This window comes from Thunnus maccoyii, chromosome 2 (genome assembly GCF_910596095.1).
Source record: "Thunnus maccoyii chromosome 2, fThuMac1.1, whole genome shotgun sequence".
NCBI lineage: Eukaryota > Metazoa > Chordata > Actinopteri > Scombriformes > Scombridae > Thunnus > Thunnus maccoyii.
This window is the reverse complement of record NC_056534.1, coordinates 5,148,865-5,171,395: the sequence shown is the minus strand read 5'-3', so window position 1 is coordinate 5,171,395 and position 22,531 is coordinate 5,148,865. Positions and strand designations below refer to the sequence as shown.

Below are 22,531 nucleotides of genomic sequence, written 5' to 3'. Positions count from 1 at the left end.
TCTGTTATTCTTTCCAACTTAGATTATATGAAGTCTTTAGAAAACAGTAAAACTTGTATTTATCTTATGTGTTTACTGTCGTTTGGCTCCTCATGCATATTCATAAAATAACAAACAGGAAGTAAATCAAGTGTTTTAACATCCTGATATGTGACTTCTGCCCACAGATCACAGAGGATGAGCATCTGAACAGACAACATCCTTCTCTGTTGTAAGTAGAATAGTTTACTGATATGATTATTACATGTTGTTTACATTATTTGATGTATTTTATTGTCTCTGAAGCCTCACAGAGAGATGAGAGGAGCAGCTATGAGTTTAACAGCAGCAGCGAGTGGATTTGTTGTCTTCCTTCTCTCTGTGTCAGGTACTGTATATCTACATTTACATTGTAGGACATTTAGCACACTTATTCAGAGCAGCATGAAGTCATTTTAAGAAAGTAAATATAAAATATCCCAGATCAGCACTTTTCTAGGTTTGATGTATGTGTGATGCAGTATGATGAATAACTTTTAAACTCTACAACACCAAACATTCACTTCTGTTTATTTCTGTGTAAACTATAGCTGTTGAATGAAGGCAAAATGGTAAAAATAACATCAATATTTACTGCTGAACACTTTAATAATATGATATTAAGATGTTCAGCAGTGTCTGCGTCATGAGTGGTGGGGGTGGGGGTGTCTAGCTAATAAGGTTTGTCCACCCTCCCTCCATGGATTGTAAGAATCATATATTTTTATACATGCATATGCATATATACATAGTTCTATGATGGTACAGCAATGCACTGAGAATTTCATCTCGTCATGATGTTTTAATTCTGTTTGGTAATTTCTGCACTCTGTACTGTAGAGCTGGACAACTGTTTTAGCTGTTACAACTATAACAGTTGCTCCTCCCTGTGAAAACTTATTGTCACCTATTTTGTTTCAGCCGCTTTCAACAGTTTCCGTCGTGTCTTGCATTTCTTTGTGGTTTTCACACTTAACTGAGCAGCAACTTGACCAAAGAACTAACAGAGAGGAAACTAACCAAGACAACCACAGACTCTCTAACGATTCATTTTCTTCTTCTCATCCTGTTCAGTAAAACTGCATTAATGTTCACAGGTTCAATACATTCTCGTTCCTTCACTGCACCTTCAGACTGTACGATGTTCTGTCTCAGTGCACAGAGAGATTAACTGTAAACAGCATCTAAAACTGTTTCTTTGTACTGTCAATTCAAAGTATGTATAAATATCTTTGGACATTTAGACTTTTCTATACCTGTGTTCACTCAGGCACAATTCAGAAATAACATAATGAAAGTCATAAAAAAGATAAAGAAAGTGTATGAAAAGTAAATGAACATGGGGAAAAATAATGAAACAGAACAAGTCTGAGTTTTAATGAAGTGAAAACAACATTGATGTACCACTGATCTGCTGCTCCACTCAAAAAAAAGTTAGTTAAATATCTTTTTATTCATTTCATGTTTGAATGACTTGTTTGATAACAAATAAGAGACACATTTCAAACGTTCAACTTTAACTTTTTTAAAACTACAACAAACAAAGGGGACAACGGTAAAAACTTGCAGAATGAATGGACTGAAGCTGAAACACTCAACAGTAACAAATGATAAAATATTATAAACAACTGATAAAATACTGTATTCCAGTTCAGTTCTAGTTAGATTGATGCACTATGAGGAGCTTTGAATGACAATGACTGCAGATAAAATCATATTGATGCCATGATCCACTTTGTCTTATTCATTGATTCTGAACTTGTTATGAATCTGATTGTGGTTTCTGATGTGCTCTGTGTTACAGTGGTACAGGGTCAGAATGGCTGGGGAGTGACTTACACTTCTACTCACATCTGTGCCTTAAAAGGATCAACAGTGGACATAAACTGCACCTACAGATACCCATCCAGAATAAATGATCATGATACTATGGTTGAGAAAACATTCTGGTTCACAAAAAAGAGTAATGGTGTGTATGTAGATCTGAGAACAGACTCGGAGTATTCAGGTCGTGTTCAGTATCACTGTGATAAGAACGACTGCACTCTGAGAATCACAGACCTGAGAGAGAGCGACTCAGCTGAGTACAAGTTCAGGTTCATAACAAACCAACCAGGAGGGAGATTTTTTGGTTCACCTGGAATCACTTTGACTGTGACAGGTAAAATTTTCACCTGAAGATTTAATCATTTAATTCCAAACTGTGAACACAGGGGTATGTGTGTGTGTGTGTGTGTTCTTTTATGTGTGAATGTTGACAATTAAGTTTAAAATCATGTCTTCTTTTCTTTTCTTTTTTCCCTTTATTCGTATATACAGATCTCCAGGTGTATGTGAGCAGATCAACATTCAATCCTTCCTTGGCAGAGCTGAAGTGTCACAGCAGCTGTCATCTACCTGATGGTTCTTCCTACATCTGGTACAAGAATGGACAGGACATATCGGGACAAACATCTAATTCTTATTCAGGCAGCTTTGATTCTACAGACAGCTATTCCTGTGCTGTGAAAGGACATGAGAAGTTCCCCTCTCTTTCATTGTGTGAGTTTACTTCACAGTCTTTTACACCATCTAGTGGAGTCTTTTAGCTAATGTATCATAACTGAATGTGTCTTAAATATGGGTGATATCACTTCCCTCTCTGTACTGGTCCCATTAAGCTCTTGGGATACTGTTGTAGGTATCCCAACAACAATACAACCTTCAAAACACTATTTACATGCATATCTGATAGTGTCTGACAGCTATAGGCTACATAGATAAAAACACATACAGGAACAGTCATGCACACATAATGCTTAATGTTGGAGACATCAAGCCTCAAGCTTTTTCAGCATTAGCGTGTTCTGTTGCACCTGTCACCACATCAAACAGTGTTGTCAAAGTGTACTGACACACCCTGGAGTGCACTTCAGCATCAGAGGTTAAACCACTGGAGGGCAGTAAAACAAGGTTTCAGCTGGGGTTAAATTGCTCTTTAAAGGAAAAAATGCACTGTGAAATGTATGTAGTTTATTTCTATAGTTTATTCAAGTACATTCTTAACTGAAAGGAGTAATGCCAAATACTACATTTCCCAGAGAGCTATGAGATCACTTGAAACCCTACAGTATACATGGCTCCGCATCTAATGATTATACATTTCCTTTATCAAACTGTATCTAGATTAATCATCAGTTTTTTTGAATGTGTTGATCCTCACATGAAATTAAATTAAAAACTTCAACATTGCATTATTAATTGCATTTTGTGGTACTCAAGTGTAAAACACTCTTCATGTTTGTTCTTGTGTTGGTGCCATAAGCTTCATAAATAAATCTCAGGTCCTTCTCTGAGGTGGAAAGAAGGAGGCCCATGCAGTATCTCAGCAGGTTTACATACAGAGAGACCTTCATGACAGATTAAAGTCTGTTCTCTGATGTTGTTGTGAGTCTGGTTGTGGATTCTGTTGTGTTCTGTGTTACAGTGGGAGTGATGTACTCTTCTACTCAGATCTGTGCCTTCAAAGGATCAACAGTGGACATAAACTGCACCTACATATACCCATCCAGAATAAATGACCATGACACTGAAATTAAGGAAACCATCTGGTTTACTAAAGGGCCTAATTATGACCCTGTGAATCTGAGTACAGATTCAGAGTATTCAGGTCGTGTTCAGTATCACTGTGATAAGAACTACTGCACTCTGACAATCACAGACCTGAGAGAGAGCGACTCAGCTGAGTACAAGTTCAGGTTCATAACAAACCAACCAGGAGGGAAATATACTGGTTCACCTGGAGTCACTTTGACTGTCACAGGTAACATTTTCATTTTAAATTGAGCAAAACATTAGTTCAGGCAGAGCACAGAGCTTTACCAGCTGCTTGGCTACCAGCTGACTAATAATGGTCATCATATTCATAGAAGTGGACAGTGCTTCCATTATAACCCAACACTTCTTACTATTACTTTGTTTACATGCTAATGCTGACACCATCTGCTGCCCTAATCTCCTCATTATGTGCTTTGCTTTTGCTATTCTTTATTTCTCTCAAATCTAATGTTCATCTATGTGATTATTAAGGTTATTCAGTAGAATCTTCATTACTGCTTGGATTCTCTGAGAGCTCCCTCAAAGAGCAGGTTCTTTTCCACCAAATCTAACTTTATAACCATTTGTTATAAATGATCGATTTCTTGACGTTGTGATCAGTTAGTTTCAGATGTTTCAGATCATTGAGGAAATGTTACTGTGCACATGTGAATATTTTCTTGTATGTGCTGTATGTTGACAGTTAATTCCAAATGACATTTCTGTTTATTGTTAACACATACAGACTTCCAAGTGAATATTAGAAAATCTTCCCCCAACCAGCATCCCACCCGGACAGAGCTGACATGTCACAACAATTGTCAGCTGCCTGTTGATCCTTCCTACATCTGGTACAAGAATGGCCAGCCAATGGAGGGAAAAGATATATATTTTCATCCGGACCCAGTTAATCCTGAGGACCAGTATTCTTGTGCTCTATCAGGATATGAATCTTTCCCCTCTCCTTCAGTGTGTGAGTTTTCTCCACAATGTTCCACTAACACATCAAGTGCAAATTTTGACCCACATAGTCTACAACAAGTCAGACCCAGTTTTGCTTCTTTTAGTTCTTTTCATTTCTACTTTGTACTTTTATCAACATAACTATTTTACTCAGACCAAAATATAATGTCAATAGTTTTTTGTTTTTTTTTAATAACCTGCTGGCTTGTGCTAAGGTGTGTAAGTGTATTCAAGTGCAGGGACACCATACCAAGCAACATAATGTCTTCAGAATGTTTGTAGAGACAGCAAGATTTATAGAAGAAAACAAAAAAGATGTGTGACAGTGAGGCAGATAGAGTTATCTGAAACTACAGGGCCAATAACACTCAGTGTTATGAAACCCAGCACGCAGAATCTGAACACACACACACACACACACACAATCCGAGAGAGGAAAAACAAATATATAAAAGGACAACTGATTAGTGATTACTAATTAGCATCTGCCCCCACCAGCAGGAATCTAAATCTGCTTGCATGAAAGACAGTGAGTAACTGAGACAGTACACTGGTCAGTGGCAATAATCAAACATTAAAAAGAAAATTGAAAATGTATTCTCTTATACGTTCTTTCATTTGTTCCTGCCTCCATTATTGTCTTTAGAGTATAAATTATCAGCAAATTAAACAGACTTTGTTTTATGATCATATTCACATCTTAAAGTTAATTTGTGTTCATATCATATCATCTTCCAGATGCTCCAAAGCTTCCCTCTGTGTCAGTGAGTCCCTCTGGTGAGATAGTGGAGGGCAGTTCAGTGACTCTGACCTGTAGCAGTGATGCTAACCCAGCAGCTAAACACACCTGGTACAAGAGGAATGTAAATCCAGACCTTCAACCTCTCAGTAAAGAACCACAGATTGTTTTCAGCTCCATCCAGTCCTCTGACTCTGGAGAGTATTACTGTATAGCTGAGAACCAGCTGGGGAAGAGGACGTCTGAATACATCTTTATTGATGTGAAATGTGAGTGAAACATCTCATTTAAAAAGTAAAAAACTGCTTATATTGGTAAACATCTTTGCACTTTTTTAACCAAAAAGCATTTTGCAGATCATGTGTATTTTCCTCACTTTCCATCTGCTGTAAAAGTAAAATTTAACAGTTCTGGTTCCTTCAGTTCAAACTTTCAGACATTTCATTTATCTATAAGGACAACGCACATTAATCAACATTTCTGTGTTAGTCAGCTGGCTGATTTTCAACTCCAGTCCCATGGCGAGATGGTCTAGAACCAATGAAGTGATGCTTAAAAAATTACAGACAGACAATAACAACAAAATAAGCACTCACAAGACATCTCACAAGCCATGCAGAGCAACAGGACACAGCAAAACATTAATACAATATCCACTATTCATCCATTCACCAGACCACCTTCAAGTTTCCAGATGCTGCCACATGCATGATGCTGTTTTTAAATCATGTGCCACTGTAGTAATTATCACCCTAAAATAATCTGTGTTAATACATCTTTTATAGATGCTCCAAAGACCTCTTCTGTGTCAGTGAGTCCCTCTGATGATATCATGGAAGGCAGTTCAGTGACTCTGACCTGTAGCAGTGATGCTAACCCAGCAGCTAAATACACCTGGTACAAGAAGAATGTAAATCCAGACCTTCAACCTCTCAGTAAGGAACCACAGCTTGTCTTCAGCTCCATCCAGTCCTCTAACTCTGGAGAGTATTACTTTACAGCTGAGAACCACCTGGGGAAGAGGACATCTGAATACATCTTTATTGATGTGAAATGTGAGTGAAACAGCTCATTTAAAAAGCAAAAAACTGCTTACAAATGGTAAATGGACTGTACTTGTATAGTGCCTTTCTAGTCTTCCGACAACTCAAAGCGCTTTTTACACTACAAATCACATTCACCCATTCACACACATTCATACACTGATGGCACAGCCATCAGGAGCAATTTGGGGTTAAGTGTCTTCCCCAAGGACACATCGGCATGTGGACTGGAGGAGCCGGGAATTGAATCGCCGATCTTCCGATTAGTGGACGACCCGCTCTACCTCCTGAGCCACAGCCACCCCAAAGCTGCAAAGATATTTACACTGGTAAATATCTTTGCACTTTGTTAACGGAAAAGCATTTTGCAGATCATGTGTATTTTCCTCACTTTCCATCTGCTGTAAAAGTAAAATTTAACAGTTCTGTTTCCTTCAGTTCAAACTTTCAGACATTTCATTTATTTATAAGGACAACGCACATTAATCAACATTTCTGTGTTAGTCAGCTGGCTGATTTCCAACTCCAGTCCCATGGTGAGATGGTCTAGAACCAATGAAGTGATGCTTAAAATCAGACAATAACAACAAAATAAGCACTCACAAGACATCTCACAAGCCGTGCAGAGCAACAGGAGACAGCAAAACATTAATACAATATCCACTATTCATCCATTAACCAGACCACCTTCCTGTTTACAGATGCTGCCACATGCATGATGCTGTTTTTAAATCATGTGCCACTGTAGTAATTATCACCCTAAAATAATCTGTGTTAATACATCTTTTATAGATGCTCCAAAGACGTCTTCTGTGTCAGTGAGTCCCTCTGGTGAGATAGTGGAGGGCAGTTCAGTGACTCTGACCTGTAGCAGTGATGCTAATCCAACTGCTAAATACACCTGGTACAAGGAGAACCAAACACTGCTTCAAGGACCAGAAGGAATTTATCATTTCACCTCCATCAGCTCTGAAGACAGCGGGATCTACCACTGCAAGTCTGAGAATCAATATGGAGAGAACTCTACGTCTCTATTCATTAATGTCCAGTGTAAGTACAAAACAAATCAAATCTCTGATATACAAAGTGAGGTTTAACAATATGTTACGAATTAACTGCCATCTGAGTTCAGGCTGGTAGAAATATCATGTTCTAAAGTAGAAAGGCTGAAGGCAGATTCTAGCATGGCTGCTTTTTCTTTGGTCCCCTCCTGCTGGTTTTGTATGCATAAAAATGAACCCAAAGAAAAATACTGTTTTTTTTGGTCTCTATACATATTGCCCCCCAGATGCTCCAAAGCTTCCGTCTGTGTCAGTGAGTCCCTCTGGTGAGATAGTGGAGGGCAGTTCAGTGAATCTGACCTGTAGCAGTGATGCTAACCCAGCAGCTAATTATACCTGGTACAAGGAGAATGAAGACTCACCAAAAGCATCAGGACAGATCTTCACCATCACTGATGTCAGACCTGAACACAGTGGAAATTACTACTGTGAAGCCCAGAACAGAAAAGGACGTCATAACTCCACCTTATATCTGACTGTTGTGGCAGGTAAGTTATGTTCATTGACCTTCACACAAACACACACATACACACACACACACACACGCACACACACACACACACACACACACACACACACACACACACACACACACACACACACAAGCACACACACACACACACACACACACACACACAGACATACTTGTATACTACACTTATTGATAAGCCATATCTCCTTTCTGTGGGTCTCAATTTTTAGGGAAATCAGTATTTATAATTAGTATCATTGTGGTGATTCTGGTGGTCCTGATGCTGATTCCTCTGCTTCTCTTAAGTCTGTGGATGAGGTAAAACAATAAAGAAAACATCCTTCTTTAAATTTCTTATAAAAGTCATGAATTTCATTTTGTCAAATTTCTTATTCTTGATGGATTCAATCCAGGAAGAAGAAAACTCTGAGCTCCACCACTGAACTGAATGAACCTGTAGAGACTATAGAGGTGAGAGAGAGACCTTATTGACAGAACTTACCCTGAAATACAGTTATGATGATTTTGGCTTATAAATGCACTAGAACACATTTATATTATCAACATAAAATCATAAAGGGAATTTAAATGTAAATAAAAACTTGCTGAGTAGAAACCAGTAATGTTTTAGGCCTTAAAGGTCGACACAGAATTGAATCTGAAGCATTATTATTAAAAATATTTAAGAGATTCTAACAGTATGCAAACTGCATGATTGAGGCTCATTGAGTCGTATATTGTCATCTCTCTCCATCAGTTGGACTCTTCTCCAGTGTATGAGAACGTCTCAGACTTGCAGGTCGTCGCTGCAGCAGACAGAAGTCACAGAGGAGCAGGAAGACGTGGAGTAAAGTCCAGTCAGGTTGGAGCATCATGAAAGGAAAAAAACAGGCCAACAAGGAGAGAGAGAGACTTTATTGACAAAACTTCCCTATAATACAATTATGATTATTTGTCTTATACATGCACTAGAACACATTTTATTATCAACATGAAATCATAAAGGGAATTTAAATGTAAAGAACAACTTGCTGAGTAGAAGTCAGTAATGTTTTAGGCCTTAAAGGTCAACACAGAATTTAGTCTGAAGCATTAATATTAAAAATATTTTAATAATTCTAACAGTATGCAAATTGCATGAATGAGGTTCATTGAGTCGTATATTGTCATCTCTCCCCATCAGTTGGACTCTTCTCCTGTGTATGAGAACGTCTCAGACTTGCAGTTCGTTGCTGCAGCAGACAGAAGTCACAGAGAGGCAGGAAGATGTGGAGTAAAGTCCAGTCAGGTTGGAGCATCATGAAAGGAAAAAAACAGGCCAACAGAGAGACTTTATAGACAAAACTTACACTATAATACAATTATAATTATTTGGCTTATAAATGCACTACAACACATTTTATTATCAACATGAAATCATAAAGGGAATTTAAATGTAAAGAAAAACTTGCTGAGTAGAAACCAGTAATGTTTTAGGCCTTAAAGGTCAACACAGAATTTAGTCTGAAGCATTTTTATTATCATCATTATTATTATTATTATTAGTATTACAAATATTTAAAAAATGTCTAACTCTATGTAAATTGTATGAATGAGGCTCATTGAGTCTTTAATTGTCATCTCTTCCCATCAGCTGGACTCTTCTGTGTATGAGAACGTCTCAGACTTGAAGGTCGTCGCTGCAGCACAGACAGAAGACACAGAAATCTACAAAAACCTGGAGTAAAGTCCAGTCAGGTTGGAGCCTCCTGAAAGGAGAAAAACAGGCCGACATTAGATTCATTGTTACAGTTACAAGAAGTAACTCACTGAAATTTCGTGTGATTTTGTTGTGATGCAGTTGAACCAGAGGCTGGACTCACCTGATGGAAGCAGAAAGTAGTACAACAGTGAAATATTACAGTGGAGAGAGAGGCTGTAGAGGATGATGTGGACGTTTTCATGTTCAGTTTTCAGCAGCAGCAGCAGGTAGAAGTGAGCAGCACAGACAGTCAGTAACAGCATGTAGCAGAAGCTTTGAGAAGAATGTGCTGATGGCAGCTTGAACTGAATCATGTCGATGTGTCAAACATGATTGATTGTTTAGATCAGTTGAATGTCAGGTGGTGTTTGTGACTCAATTGATTTATAATTTACTGAGTGTTTTGTCTGAACTAATGCAAGCTTATTTTTTTCTCTGTAGAGTTAGTTATATTACAGATATTTAGGATTAGAGCTGTTATGTGAAATGTTATTTTAAATGTAAAAATGCTGTAGACTGGAGAGAGAGACTGTAGAGGATGATGTGGACGTTTTTAGTAGCAGCAGGTGTGTGTGACTCATAACTGTGTTTATGTATATTGAGTGTTCTGTCTGAGGTAATGCAGGCTATATTATTGTACTTTACTCCTTTTTCCTTTTTCTATATTACAGATATTTAGCTTTAGAGCTGTTATGCAAAATGTTATTTTAAATGTATACATAATAAATCACTTTTGAAGAATCCTGATTGGCTTCCTGGTTTGCACCTGTCCTGGCTCACAAAGCTCATTAAGTCTGTTCAGAACAAAGACATCAAACTGGAAGCATCACATTCACACCATGTGCAGTATACTGTATATTTCCACACATCAAATTCAAACATAATCTCGGTTCTATCACATTTTGCTGAATGTCACATTATCCAGGTATCGCTGTGGCTGAATAAACAGCCAGTTTCCACAAAAACTGTAGTTAGAAACTTAATTTCAGTTCCCTTTCACTGCAGCAGAGGGCGACAGTGTGCAGAAACGTTCAGCTTTAATGAGAAACGTCATCTTGCATGCATCTTGCAGGAGGACTGTATTTTGTGAAAAGAACTAAAAGTAAATTTAAATGTCTTAACAATCAGTGATGAATGATAAATTGTTTTCAAGATGTAGGTATGTCATTTTTAATGTTTTCCCTAAATTTAACATCTTAGTACACATTTAATCCAACAGAACCAAGAAAATATATTTCTTATCTTTGCCCTCAATATTCAGCCTTTTTTCCTCTTCAGTAAAACTGCGTCATGGTTCACAGGTCAAAGAGATGAATTGTAGAGAGCATTGATGCATCTTTACACAACAGAAGAACTAAATTCTAAATTCCAAACAATCAGTGATTGATGGTAAAATGTTGTTTCAGGGTTGTGATTCAGTATCTCTGATGTTTCACTGTCCTCTAGTGGTGAAGCTTCAGTGTTGCAGATTCAGGCTTCATCACTGATGATGTGCTCTGTGTTACAGTCAGAATGATTGTGAATGAGTGAGTTTCCAACTGCACATGTAAAACATTTTGTCATCTGATTTACACATAGATTTCTGTATCATGTTTTGATGTACTTTGCTTTTTACTTGTTTCTTAATACTTACAATAAACATTGTGCTCAGCATGTGACTTGTTACATCCCATACTGATGCAGTACATCTCTTTGAACTCATGGTGGCATATTCAGTGTCTTAACATGCACTAGAAGTGTGAAGAGATGCATCAAACCAAATGTCACACATCTGTCACGTGTCATGTTTTTTTCTTATGACACTGAACTGTGCCCACACTTAATAAGAGTAAGTAAAAAATAACTGCGCTGACACTGAGCTGTGCTGCAATTTACCTCTTGCACTTGACTTCAATGAGGAGAGAGACAAATCTCAATATAGTGTTGTTACACTTTCTTTAACGCTCAGAGCATGACACACTCACACTCGATACAGACATACGAGCTGCTGTAGAGGAGTGAGACCTGAAGAGTGGGGTGAATACTTCTTAATCTGTATCACACCAACCTGTAGGAGTTGTTGTGATGACTCTATGCATGAGTAATTTAGTGCCAGAACTTAAAAAGAGGAAGTAAAAAATAAAAATGTCTCATTATTTCTCTCCTATATTACTAATATGCCAGAACACTGTTCTGTTATTCTCTCCAACATAGATTATATTAAGTCTTTAGAAAACAGTAAAACTTGTATTTATCTTATGTGTTTACTGTCATTTGGCTCCTCATGCATATTCATAAAATAACAAACAGGAAATAAATCAAGTGTTTTAACATCCTGATATCTGACTTCTGCTCACAGATCACAGAGGACGAGCATCTTAACAGACAACGTCCTTCTCTGTTGTAAGTAGAATAGTTTACTGACATGATTATTACATGTTTTGTACATTATTTGATGTATTTTATTGTCTCTGAAGCCTCACAGAGAGATGAGAGGAGCAGTTATGAGTTTAACAGCAGCAGCGAGTGGATTTGTTGTCTTCCTTCTCTCTGTGTCAGGTACTGTATATCTACATTTACATTGTAGGACATTTAGCACACTTATTCAGAGCAGCATGAAGTCATTTTAAGAAAGTAAATATAAAATATCCCAGATCAGCACTTTTCTAAGTTTGATGTATGTGTGATGCAGTATGATGAATAACTTTTAAACTCTTCAACACCAAACATTCACTTCTGTTTATTTCTGTGTAAACTATAGCTGTTGAATGAAGGCAAAATGGTAAAAAATAACATCAATATTTACTGCTGAACACTTTAATAATATGATATTAAGATGTTCAGCTGTGTCTGCGTCATGGGTGGTGGGGGTGGGGGTGTCTAGCTAATAAGGATTGTCCACCCTCCCTCCATGGATTGTAAGAATCATATATTTTTATACATGCATATGCATATATACATAGTTCTATGATGGTACAGCAATGCACTGAGAATTTCATCTTGTCACGATGTTTAAATTCTGTTTGGTAATTTCTGCACTCTGTACTGTAGAGCTGGACAACTGTTTTAGCTGTTACAGTTATAACAGTTGCCCCTCCCTGTGAAAGCTTAGTGTCAGCTATTTTATTTTATCTGCTTAGCTAGCTGCTAAGTTTCCCTCACTTCATGTTCTGCATTTCTCTCTGGTTTTCACACTTAACTCTGCAGTGACTTCACCAAAGAACTAACAGAGAGGAAACTAACCAAGACAACCACAGACTCTCTAATGATTCATTTTCTTCTTCTCATCCTGTTCAGTAAAACTGCATTAATGTTCACAGGTTCAATACATTCTTGTTCCTTCACTGCACCTTCAGACTGTACGATGTTCTGTCTCAGTGCACAGAGAGATTAACTGTAAACAGCATCTAAAACTGTTTCTTTGCACTGTCAATTCAAAGTATGTATAAATATCTTTGGACTTTTAGACTTTTCTATACATGTATTCACTCAGGCACAATTCAGCAATAGCATAATGAAAGTCATAAAATAGAGAAAGAAAGTGTATGAAAAGTAAATGAACATGGGGAAAAATAATGAAACAGAACAAGTCTGAGTTTTAATGAAGTGAAAACAACATTGATGTACCACTGATCTGCTGATCCACTCAAAAAAAGTTAGTTAAATGTCTTTTTACTCATTTCATGTTTGAATGACTTGTTTGATAACAAATAAGAAACACATTTCAAGCGTTTAGCTTTTTTAAAACTACAACAAACAAGGGGAACAAAAGTAAAAACTTGCAGAATGAATGGACTAAAGCTGAAACACTCAACAGTAACAAATGATAAAATATGATAAACAACTGATAAAATACTGTATTCCAGTTCAGTTCTAGTTAGATTGATGCATGATGAGGAGCTTTGAATGACAATGACTGCAGATAAAATCATATTGATGCCATGATCCACTTTGTCTTATTCACTGATTCTTAACTTGTTATGAATCTGATTGTGGTTTCTGATGTGCTCTGTGTTACAGTGGTACAGGGTCAGAATGACTGGGGAGTGACTTACACTTCTACTCACATCTGTGCCTTAAAAGGATCAACAGTGGACATAAACTGCACCTACAGATACCCATCCAGAATAAATGATCATGATACTATGGTTGAGAAAACATTCTGGTTCACAAAAAAGAGTAATGGTGTGTATGTAGATCTGAGAACAGACTCAGAGTATTCAGGTCGTGTTCAGTATCACTGTGATAAGAACGACTGCACTCTGAGAATCACAGACCTGAGAGAGAGCGACTCAGCTGAGTACAAGTTCAGGTTCATAACAAACCAACCAGGAGGGAGATTTTTTGGTTCACCTGGAGTCACTTTGACTGTGACAGGTAAAATTTTCACCTGAAGATTTAATCATTTAATTCCAAACTGTGAACACAGGGGTATGTGTGTGTGTGTGTGTGTGTTCTTTTATGTGTGAATGTTGACAATTAAGTTTAAAATCAAGTCTTCTCTTTTTTTTTTCTTTATTCGTATATACAGATCTCCAGGTGCATGTGAGCAGATCAACATTCAATCCTTCCTGGGCAGAGCTGAAGTGTCACAGCAGCTGTCATCTACCTGATGGTTTTTCCTACATCTGGTACAAGAATGGACAGGACATATCGGGACAAACATCTAATTCTTATTCAGGCAGCTTTGATTCTACCGACATCTATTCCTGTGCTGTGAAAGGACATGAGAAGTTCCCCTCTCTTCCATTGTGTGAGTTTACTTCACAGTCTTTTACGCCATCTAGTGGAGTCTTTTAGCTAATGTATCATAACTGAATGTGTCATAAATATGGGTGATATCACTTCCCTCTCTGTACTGGTCCCATTAAGCTCTTGGGATACTGTTGTAGGTATCCCAACATCAATACAACCTTCAAAACACTATTTAAATGCATATTGTATAATGTCTGACAGCTATAGGCTACATAGATAAAAACACATACAGGAACAGTCATGCACACATAATGCTTAATGTTGGAGACATCAAGCCTCAAGCTTTTTCAGCATTAGCGTGTTCTGTTGCACCTGTCACCACATCAAACAGTGTTGTCACAGTGTACTGACACACCCTCGAGTGCACTTCAGCATTATAGTTTAAACCACTAGAAGGCAGTAAAGACAAGGTTTCAGCTGGTGTTAAGTTGCTCTTTTAAAGGAAAAAATGCACTGTGAAATGTATGTAGCTTAGTTCTATAGTTTATTCAAGTGCATTCTTAACTGAAAGGAGTAATGCCAAATACTACATTTCCCAGAGAGCTATGAGATCACTTGAAACCCTACAGTATACATGGCTCCACATCTCATGATTATACATTTCCTTTATCAAACTGTATCTAGATAAATCATCAGTTTTTTGAATGTATTGATCCTCACATGAAATTAAATTAAAAACTTCAACATTGCATTATTAATTGCATTTTGTGGTACTCAAGTGTAAAACACTCTTCATTTTTGTTCTTGTGTTGGTGCCATAAGCTTCATAAATAAATCTCAGGTCCTTCTCTGAGGTGGAAAGAAGGAGGCCCATGCAGTATCTCAGCAGGTTTACATACTGAAGGACCTTCATGACAGAATAAAGTCTGTTCTCTGATGTTGTTATGAGTCTGGTTGTGGATTCTGTTGTGTTCTGTGTTACAGCGGGTCCCTGGGGAGTGATGTACTCTTCTACTCAGATCTGTGCCTTCAAAGGATCATCAGCGAAGATAAACTGCACCTACATATACCCATCCAGAATAAATGACAATGATACTGAAATTGAGGAAACGTTCTGGTTCACTAAAGGGCCTGATAATGACCCTGTGAATCTGAGAACAGACTCAGAGTATTCAGGTCGTGTTCAGTATCACTGTGATAAGAACGACTGCACTCTGACAATCACAGACCTGAGAGAGAGCGACTCAGCTGAGTACAAGTTCAGGTTCATAACAAACGACCCAGGAGGGAAATATACTGGTTCACCTGGAGTCACTTTGACTGTCATAGGTAAAATTTTCATTTGAAATGGAGCAAAACATTAGTTCAGGCAGAGCACAGAGGTTTACCAGCAGCTTGGCTACCAGCTGACTAATAATGGTCATCATATTCATAGAAGTGGACAGTGCTTCTATTATAACCCGACACTTCTTACTATTACTTTGTTTACATGCTAATGCTGACACCATCTGCTGCCCCAATCTCCTCATTATGTACTATGCTTTTGGTATTCTTTATTTCTCTCAAATCTAATGTTCTTCTATGTGATTATTAAGGTTATTCAGTAGAATCTTCATTACTGCTTGGATTCTCTGAGAGCTCCCTCAAAGAGCAGGTTCTTTTCCACCAAATCTAACTTTATAACCATTTGTTATAAATGGTCAATTCCTTGACGTTGTGATCAGTTAGTTTCAGATGTTTCAGATCATTTAGGAAATGTTACTGTGCACATGTGAATATTTTCTTGTATGTGCTGTATGTTGACAGTTAATTCCAAATGACATTTCTGTTTATTGTTCACAGATCCAGACTTCCAAGTGAATATTAGAAAATCTTCACCCAACCAGCATCCCACCTGGACAGAGCTGACATGTCACAGCAATTGTCAGCTGCCTGTTGATCCTTCCTACATCTGGTACAAGAATGGCCAGCAAATGGAGGGAAAAACAAAAAAAATTAATCCACACCCAATTAATCCTGAGGACCAGTATTCTTGTGCTCTATCAGGATATGAGTCTTCCCCCTCTCCTTCAGTGTGTGAGTTTTCTCCGCAATGTTCCACTAACACATCAAGTGCAAATTTTGACCCACATAGTCTACAATAAGTCAGACCCAGTTTTGCTTTTTTTTTTTTTTTTAGCTCTTTTCATTTCTACTTTGTACTTTTATTAACATAACTATTTTACTCAGACCAAAATATGATGTTAATAGTTTTTTTTTTTTTTAATAACCTGCTGGCTTGTGCTAAGGTGTGCAAGTTTAGTCAAGTGCAGGGACACCATACCAAGCAACATAATGTCTTCAGAATGTTTGTAGAGACAGCATGATTTATAGAAGGAAACAAAAAAGATGTGTGACAGTGAGGCAGATAGAGTTATCTGAAACTACAGGGCCAATAACACTTAGAAATCTAAATGTGCTTGCATGAAAGGCAGTGAGTAACTGAGACAGTACACTGGTTAGTGGCAATAATCAAACATTAAAAAGAAAATTGAAAATGTATTCTCTTATACGTTCTTTCATTTGTTCCTGCCTCCATTATTGTCATTATAGTATAAATTATCAGCAAATTAAACAGACTTTGTTTTATGATCATATTCACATCTTAAAGTTAATATGTGTTCATATCATATCATCTTCCAGATGCTCCAAAACTTCCCTCTGTGTCAGTGAGTCCCTCTGGTGAGATAGTGGAGGGCAGTTCAGTGACTCTGACCTGTAGCAGTGATGCTAACCCAGCAGCTAAATACACCTGGTACAAGAGGAATGTAAATCCAGACCTTCAACCTCTCAGTAAGGAACCACAACTCGTCTTCAGCTCCATCCAGTCCTCTGACTCTGGAGAGTATTACTGTACAGCTGAGAACCAGCTGGGGAAGAGGACATCTGAATACATCTTTATTGATGTGAAATGTGAGTGAAACATCTTATTTAAAAAGTAAAAAACTGCTTATATTGATAAACATCTTTGCACTTTTTTAACCAAAAAGCATTTTGCAGATCATGCGTGTTTTCTTCTGCTGTAAAAGTATAATTTAACATTTCTGTTTCCTTCAGTTCAAACTTTCAGACATTTCATTTATATATAAGGACAACGCACATTAATCAACATCTCTGTGTTAGTCAGCTGGCTGATTTTCAACTCCAGTCCCATGGCGAGATGTTCTAAAACTAATGAGATGATGCTTAAAAATTAAAGACAGACAATAACAACAAAATAAGCACTCACAAGACAGTTCACACGCCGTGCAGAGCAACAGAAGACAGCAAAACATTAATACAATATCCACTATTCATTCATTCACCAGACCACCTTCAAGTTTCCAGATGCTGCCTCATGAATGATGCTGTTTTTAAATCATGTGCCACTGTAGTAATTATCACCCTAAAATAATCTGTGTTAATACATCTTTTATAGATGCTCCAAAGACGTCTTCTGTGTCAGTGAGTCCCTCTGGTGAGATAGTGGAGGGCAGTTCAGTGATTCTGACCTGTAGCAGTGATGCTAACCCAGCAGCTAAATACACCTGGTACAAGAAGAATGTAAATCCAGACCTTCAACCTCTCAGTAAGGAACCACAGCTTGTCTTCAGCTCCATCCAGTCCTCTGACTCTGGAGAGTATTACTTTACAGCTGAGAACCAGCTGGGGAAGAGGACATCTGAATACATCTTTATTGATGTGAAATGTGAGTGAAACAGCTTATTTAAAAAGCAAAAAACTGCTTACAAATGGTAAATGGACTGTACTTGTACAGCGCCTTTCTAGTCTTCCGACCACTCAAAGCGCTTTTTACACTACGAATCACATTCACCCATTCACACACTCATACACTGATGGCACAGCCATCAGGAGCAATTGGGGTTAAGTGTCTTGCCCAAGGACACATCGGCATATGGACTGGAGGAGCCGGCAATTGAATCGCCGATCTTCCGATTAGTGGACGACCCGCTCTACCTCCTGAGCCACAGCTGCCCCAAAGCTGCAAATATGTTTACACTGGTAAATATCTTTGCACTTTTTTAACCAAAAAGCATTTTGCAGATCATGTGTTTTCTTCTGCTGTAAAAGTAAAATTTAACAGTTCTGTTTCCTTCAGTTCAAACTTTCAGACATTTCATTTATTTATAAGGACAACGCACATTAATCAACATTTCTGTGTTAGTCAGCTGGCTGATTTTCAACTCCAGTCCCATGGTGAGATGGTCTAGAACCAATGAAGTGATGCTTAAAACATTACAGACAGAGAATAACAACAAAATAAGCACTCACAAGACATCTCACAAGCCAAGCAGAGCAACAGGAGACAGCAAAACATATTTACAATATCCACTATTCATCCATTCACCAGACCACCTTCCAGTTTACAGATGCTGCCACATGCATGATGCTGTTTTTAAATCATGTGCCACTGTAGTAATTATCACCCTAAAATAATCTGTGTTAATATATCTTTTATAGATGCTCCAAAGACCTCTTCTGTGTCAGTGAGTCCCTCTGATGAGATAGTGGAGGGCAGTTCAGTGACTCTGACCTGTAGCAGTGATGCTAACCCAGCAGCTAAATACACCTGGTACAAGGAAAACCAAACACTGCCTCAAGGACCAGAAGGAATTTATCATTTTACCTCCATCAGCTCTGAAGACAGCGGGATCTACCACTGCAAGTCTGAGAATCAATATGGAGAGAACTCTACGTCTCTATTCATTAATGTCCAGTGTAAGTACAAAACAAATCAAATCTCTGATATACAAAGTGGGGTTTAACAATATGTTATGAATTAACTGCCATCTGAGTTCAGGCTGGTAGAAATATCATGTTCTAAAGTAGAAAGGCTGAAGGCAGATTCTAGCATGGCTGCTTTTTCTTTGGTCCCCTCCTGCTGGTTTTGTGTGCATATAAATGAACCCAAAGAAAAATACTGATTTGTTTGGTTTCTATATATGTTGCCCCCCAGATGCTCCAAAGCTTCCCTCTGTGTCAGTGAGTCCCTCTGGTGAGATAGTGGAGGGCAGTTCAGTGACTCTGACCTGTAGTAGTGATGGTAACCCAGAAGCTAATTATACCTGGTACAAGGAGAATGAAGACTCACCAAAAGCATCAGGACAGATCTTCACCATCACTGATGTCAGACCTGAACACAGTGGGAATTATTACTGTGAAGCCCAGAACAGAAGAGGACATCATAACTCCACCTTATATCTGACTGTTGGATCAGGTAAGTTATGCTCATTGATGTTCACACACACATACACACACACACACACACACACACACACACACACACACACACACACACACACACACACAGACATGCACATACACATACTTGTATACTACACTTATTGATAAGCCATATCTCCTTTCTGTGGGTCTCAATTTTTAGGGAAATCAGTATTTATAATTAGTATCATTGTGGTGATTCTGGTGGTCCTGATGCTGATTCCTCTGCTTCTCTTAAGTCTGTGGATGAGGTAAAACAATAAAGAAAACATCCTTCTTTAAATTTCTTATAAAAGTCATGAATTTCATTTTGTCAAATTTCTTATTCTTGATGGATTCAATCCAGGAAGAAGAAAACTCTGAGCTCCACCACTGAACTGAATGAACCTGTAGAGACTAGAGAGGTGAGAGAGAGACCTTATTGACAGAACTTACCCTAAAATACAGTTATGATGATTTGTCTTATAAATGCACTACAACACATTTTATTATCAACATAAAATCATAAAGGGAATTTAAATGTAAAGAAAAACTTGCTGAGTAGAAACCAGTAATGTTTTAGGCCTTAAAGGTCAGCACAGAATTGAATCTGAAGCATTATTATTAAAAATATTTTAATAATTCTAACAGTATGCAAACTGCATGAATGAGGTTCATTGAGTCGTATATTGTCATCTCTCCCCATCAGCTGGACTCTTCTCCAGTGTATGAGAACGTCTCAGACTCGCAGGTCGTTGCTGCAGCAGACAGAAGTCACAGAGGAGCAGGAAGACGTGGAGTAAAGTCCAGTCAGGTTGGAGCATCATGAAGGGAAAAAACAGGCCAACAAGGAGAGAGAGAGACTTTATTGACAAAACTTACCCTATAATACAATTATGATTATTTGTCTTATACATGCACTAGAATACATTTTATTATCAACATGAAATCATAAAGTGAATTTAAATGTAAAGAACAACTTGCTGAGTAGAAGTCAGTAATGTTTTAGGCCTTAAAGGTCGACACAGAATTTAGTCTGAAGCATTAATATTAAAAATATTTTAATAATTCTAACAGTATGCAAATTGCATGAATGAGGTTCATTGAGTCGTATATTGTCATCTTTCCCCATCAGTTGGACTCTTCTCCTGTGTATGAGAACGTCTCAGACTTGCAGGTCGTCGCTGCAGCAGACAGAAGACACAGAGGAGCAGGAAGACGTGGAGTAAAGTCCAGTCAGGTTGGAGCATCATGAAAGGAAAAAAAACAGGCCGACAAGGAGAGAGACTTTATTGACAAAACTTACACTATAATACAATTATGATGATTTGGCTTATAAATGCACTAGAACACATTTTACTATCAACATGAAATCATAAAGTGAATTTAAATGTAAAGAACAACTTGCTGAGTAGAAGTCAGTAATGTTTTAGGCCCTAAAGGTCGACACAGAATTTAGTCTGAAGCATTTTTATTATTATCATTATTATTATTATTATTAGTATTACAAATCATTAAAAATGTCTAACTCTATGTAAATTGTATGAATGAGGCTCACTGAGTCTTTAATTGTCATCTCTCCCCATCAGCTGGACTCTTCTGTGTATGAGAACGTCTCAGACTTGAAGGTCGTCGCTGCAGCACAGACAGAAGACACAGAGATCTACAAAAACCTGGAGTAAAGTCCAGTCAGGTTGGAGCCTCCTGAAAGGAGAAAAACAGGCCGACATTAGATTCATTGTTACAGTTACAAGAAGTAACTCACTGAAATTTCGTGTGATTTTGTTGTGATGCAGTTGAACCAGAGGCTGGACTCACCTGATGGAAGCAGAAAGTAGTACAACAGTGAAATATGACAGTGGAGAGAGAGGCTGTAGAGGATGATGTGGACGTTTTCATGTTCAGTTTTCAGCAGCAGCAGCAGGTAGAAGTGAGCAGCACAGACAGTCAGTAACAGCATGTAGCAGAAGGTTTGAGAAGAATGTGCTGATGGCAGCTTGAACTGAATCATGTCGATGTGTCAAACATGATTGATTGTTTAGATCAGTTGAATGTCAGGTGGTGTGTGTGACTCAATTGATTTATAATTTACTGAGTGTTCTGTCTGAAAGAATGTAAGCTTATTTTTTTCTCTGTAGAGTTCGTTATATTACAGATATTTAGGATTAGAGCTGTTATGTGAAATGTAATTTTAAATGTAAAAATGCTGTAGACTGGAGAGAGAGACTGTAGAGGATGATGTGGACGTTTTCAGTAGCAGCAGGTGTGTGTGACTCATAACTGTGTTTATGTATATTGAGTGTTCTGTCTGAGGTAATGCAGGCTATATTATTGTACTTTACTCCTTTTTCCTTTTTCTATATTACAGATATTTAGGATTAAAGCTGTTATGCAAAATGTTATTTTAAATGTATACATAATAAATCACTTTTGAAGAATCCTGATTGGCTTCCTGGTTTGCACCTGTCCTGGCTCACAAAGCTCATTAAGTCTGTTCAGAACAAAGACATCAAACTGGAAGCATCACATTCACACCATGTGCAGTATACTGTATATTTTCACACATCAAATTCAAACATAATCTCGGTTCTATCACACTTTGCTGAATGTCACATTATCCAGGTATCGCTGTGGCTGAATAAACAGCCAGTTTCCACAAAAACTGTAGTTAGAAACTTAATTTCAGTTCCCTTTCACTGCAGCAGAGGGCGACAGTGTGCGGAAAGGTTCAGCTTTAATGAGAAACGTCATCTTGCATGCATCTTGCAGGAGGACTGTATTTTGTGAAGAGTACTAAAAGTAAATTTAAATGTCTTAACAATCAGTGATGGATGATAAATTGTTTTCAAGATGTAGGTATGTCATTTTTAATGTTTTCCCCAAATTTAACATCTTAGTACACATTTAATCCAACAGAACCAAGAAAATATATTTCTTATCTTTGCCCTCAATATTCAGCTTTTTTCCTCTTCAGTAAAACTGCGTCATGGTTCACAGGTCAAA

The 22,531-nt window shown here is 37.8% G+C and overlaps 2 protein-coding genes across 2 annotated transcripts in view; both read left to right on the top strand.

Annotated features, from left to right (window-relative positions):
* Positions 1-326: 326 nt before the first annotated feature.
* Positions 327-15,653, top strand: LOC121912891. The gene is made up of 6 exons (XM_042435426.1): positions 327-367; positions 1,823-2,179; positions 2,338-2,559; positions 3,485-3,820; positions 14,124-14,345; positions 15,272-15,653. Exons 2-6 carry the CDS (start codon positions 1,948-1,950, stop codon positions 15,631-15,633), a joined length of 1,374 nt encoding a protein of 457 aa, XP_042291360.1. The 5' UTR covers positions 327-367; positions 1,823-1,947; the 3' UTR covers positions 15,634-15,653.
* Positions 15,654-19,435: 3,782 nt separating this feature from the next.
* Positions 19,436-22,531, top strand: part of LOC121912934 — a 183,518-nt gene continuing 180,422 nt past the window's right edge. Inside the window, exons 1-4 of the mRNA XM_042435513.1 lie at positions 19,436-19,544; positions 19,713-19,800; positions 19,896-19,953; positions 20,238-20,342. Coding sequence (XP_042291447.1) covers positions 19,763-19,800; positions 19,896-19,953; positions 20,238-20,342 — 201 coding nt within the window. The 5' untranslated portion in view covers positions 19,436-19,544; positions 19,713-19,762. The remainder of the gene's footprint in view (positions 19,545-19,712; positions 19,801-19,895; positions 19,954-20,237; positions 20,343-22,531) is intronic.

What these genes read in the sequence shown, in the direction of transcription:
- LOC121912891 (XM_042435426.1), top strand. Translation starts at nt 1,948, where the DNA reads ATGGTTGAGAAAACATTCTGGTTCACAAAAAAGAGTAATGGTGTGTAT. An exon ending in AATCACTTTGACTGTGACAG is followed by an intron (nt 2,180 to 2,337) that starts GTAAAATTTTCA and finishes TCGTATATACAG; the next exon opens with ATCTCCAGGTGTATGTGAGC. An exon ending in GTTCCCCTCTCTTCCATTGT is followed by an intron (nt 14,346 to 15,271) that starts GTGAGTTTACTT and finishes TCTGTGTTACAG; the next exon opens with CGGGTCCCTGGGGAGTGATG.